At 36.0% G+C, this 1,797-nt stretch overlaps 1 protein-coding gene across 6 annotated transcripts in view; it reads right to left on the reverse strand.

Annotated features, from left to right (window-relative positions):
* The window catches only part of LOC106874233 (uncharacterized), a 48,666-nt gene that overhangs the window by 28,968 nt on the left and 17,901 nt on the right, over positions 1 to 1,797 (reverse strand). For all 6 annotated transcript variants that reach the window (XM_052968178.1, XM_052968193.1, XM_052968201.1 and 3 more), the window contains exon 2: positions 272 to 380. In XM_052968178.1, the coding sequence (XP_052824138.1) occupies positions 272 to 380 (109 nt within the window). The remainder of the gene's footprint in view (positions 1 to 271; positions 381 to 1,797) is intronic.

Here is a 1,797-nt window from a genome sequence, read left to right on the forward strand (position 1 = left end):
GGTCGATACACAGTTAAGTAGGTAGGCTTCTGTTGGTTGTTTTTCATCGCATTAGGTACTAAATGTGGTTATTTTGAGAAGTCCACTGTGTGGCGTTGTTATTTTTTTGTAATAATGCCCTTTATATAAATATAAACGAATATATATATATATATATATAGATAGATAGATAGATAGATACACACACACGCATCTATTTAAATACATATTACTTACAATAATGTATATGTGTATATATATACACACATCTATTTAAATATATTTTACTTACAATAATTCCACTTTGACTGAAAGCATATGGTACAGATAAATAATTGGTGCCAATAAATGCCTTCATTACATTGGCGAAGTCTGCGATTCCATGGTACCATTTTGAACGGCTGCAAATATAAAAGATTTGCATCAAATTATTCAACAGTATTTAAAATACAAGGCAGAATTTTAAAGAAAGAAAAAAGAAAAATGAAAGAGAGAGAGAGCGAGACAGCAAGGAAAACATCAATATGTAATGAGTAAAGCACAAGTTAATGAAAAAGAGTTTGAGAGGAATTACTAGGTCACTCAGTAAAAGCAATGTTGTTAGTCTTAACACTGACAAAGATTTCAACCATATTTAACCTTAGAACCTTCTAGTAAAATTTCTTACCTGTTAACCCACTCCATTTTGTAGATCATCTATTTTATGTTAGACTACCTCAGATCTCTCTCTCCAACATTCACTCAATATGAATACTCCAAAGTTTCGTAATATCTTCCACACCTTTTCTGTACTCTAATGACAAACATGTTACTTCTAACCAGCTATATTTCTACACAAATGATATGACTTCATTCCTTTTTTAACCTTCATTACAAATGCATCACAAAGCAAAGGACAACACATTACAAATGCTTCAATGAACGAAGATGTTGACAACCTAGTTGCTTTATTTCATGGAAAAAAGCATGGACTATAACAACACATAACTAACAGCTTCAAAACTGTTTCTGGTTGATAGAATAAGTCCCAAGCTTAAAAGTAAGTCCTGGGGCCAATTTATTCAACAAAACCCTTCAAGGCAGTGCCCAAGCAAGGTCTCAGTTCAATAAATGAAACAAATAAAAGATATATAATATTGATAATGGACAGATTCAACATCCATTGACAAGGCTGCAAAAGCAGCAAAATTTTGGATGACACAGAAAAATAAATAAATGGAAATTGAACTGGTGTGTGTTAGATATTGAGGCAGTATGGCTCTCCACAGACACAACAAAATTTGTTTCAACAGACGAATTCACATTAAGAATCTTGCTAAACAGATACAAAAATGAAGCAATACTACTAAAGCTACACTTTAAGCATGGGATTGGGGGGGGGGCGGACAGAAAATGCCTCAGTCCTTATTAATTGCTGACCTTTACAAGCAGAACATTGGACTATAGTCTACATCTGTCTTGGAAGGTATGGCTCTGCTAGAGACACAGACAAACATGTTACTCTTTTACTTGTTTCAGTCATTTGACTGCGGCCATGCTGGAGCACCGCCTTTAGTCGAGCAAATCGACCCCAGGACTTACTCTTTGTAAGCCTAGAACTTATTCTATCGGTCAATTTTTGCCGAACCGCTAAGTTACGAGGACGTAAACACAGCAGCATCGTTTGTCAAGCGATGGTGGGGGGACAAACACACACACACACACACATGGCATTAGGAAGGGCATCCAGCTGTAGAAACTCTGCCAAATCAGATTGGAGGCTGGTGTTGCCATCCGGTTTCACCAGTTCTCATTCAAATCGTCCAACCCATGCTAGCA

This window comes from Octopus bimaculoides, chromosome 1 (genome assembly GCF_001194135.2).
Source record: "Octopus bimaculoides isolate UCB-OBI-ISO-001 chromosome 1, ASM119413v2, whole genome shotgun sequence".
In the NCBI taxonomy this organism is placed as follows: Eukaryota; Metazoa; Mollusca; class Cephalopoda; order Octopoda; family Octopodidae; genus Octopus; species Octopus bimaculoides.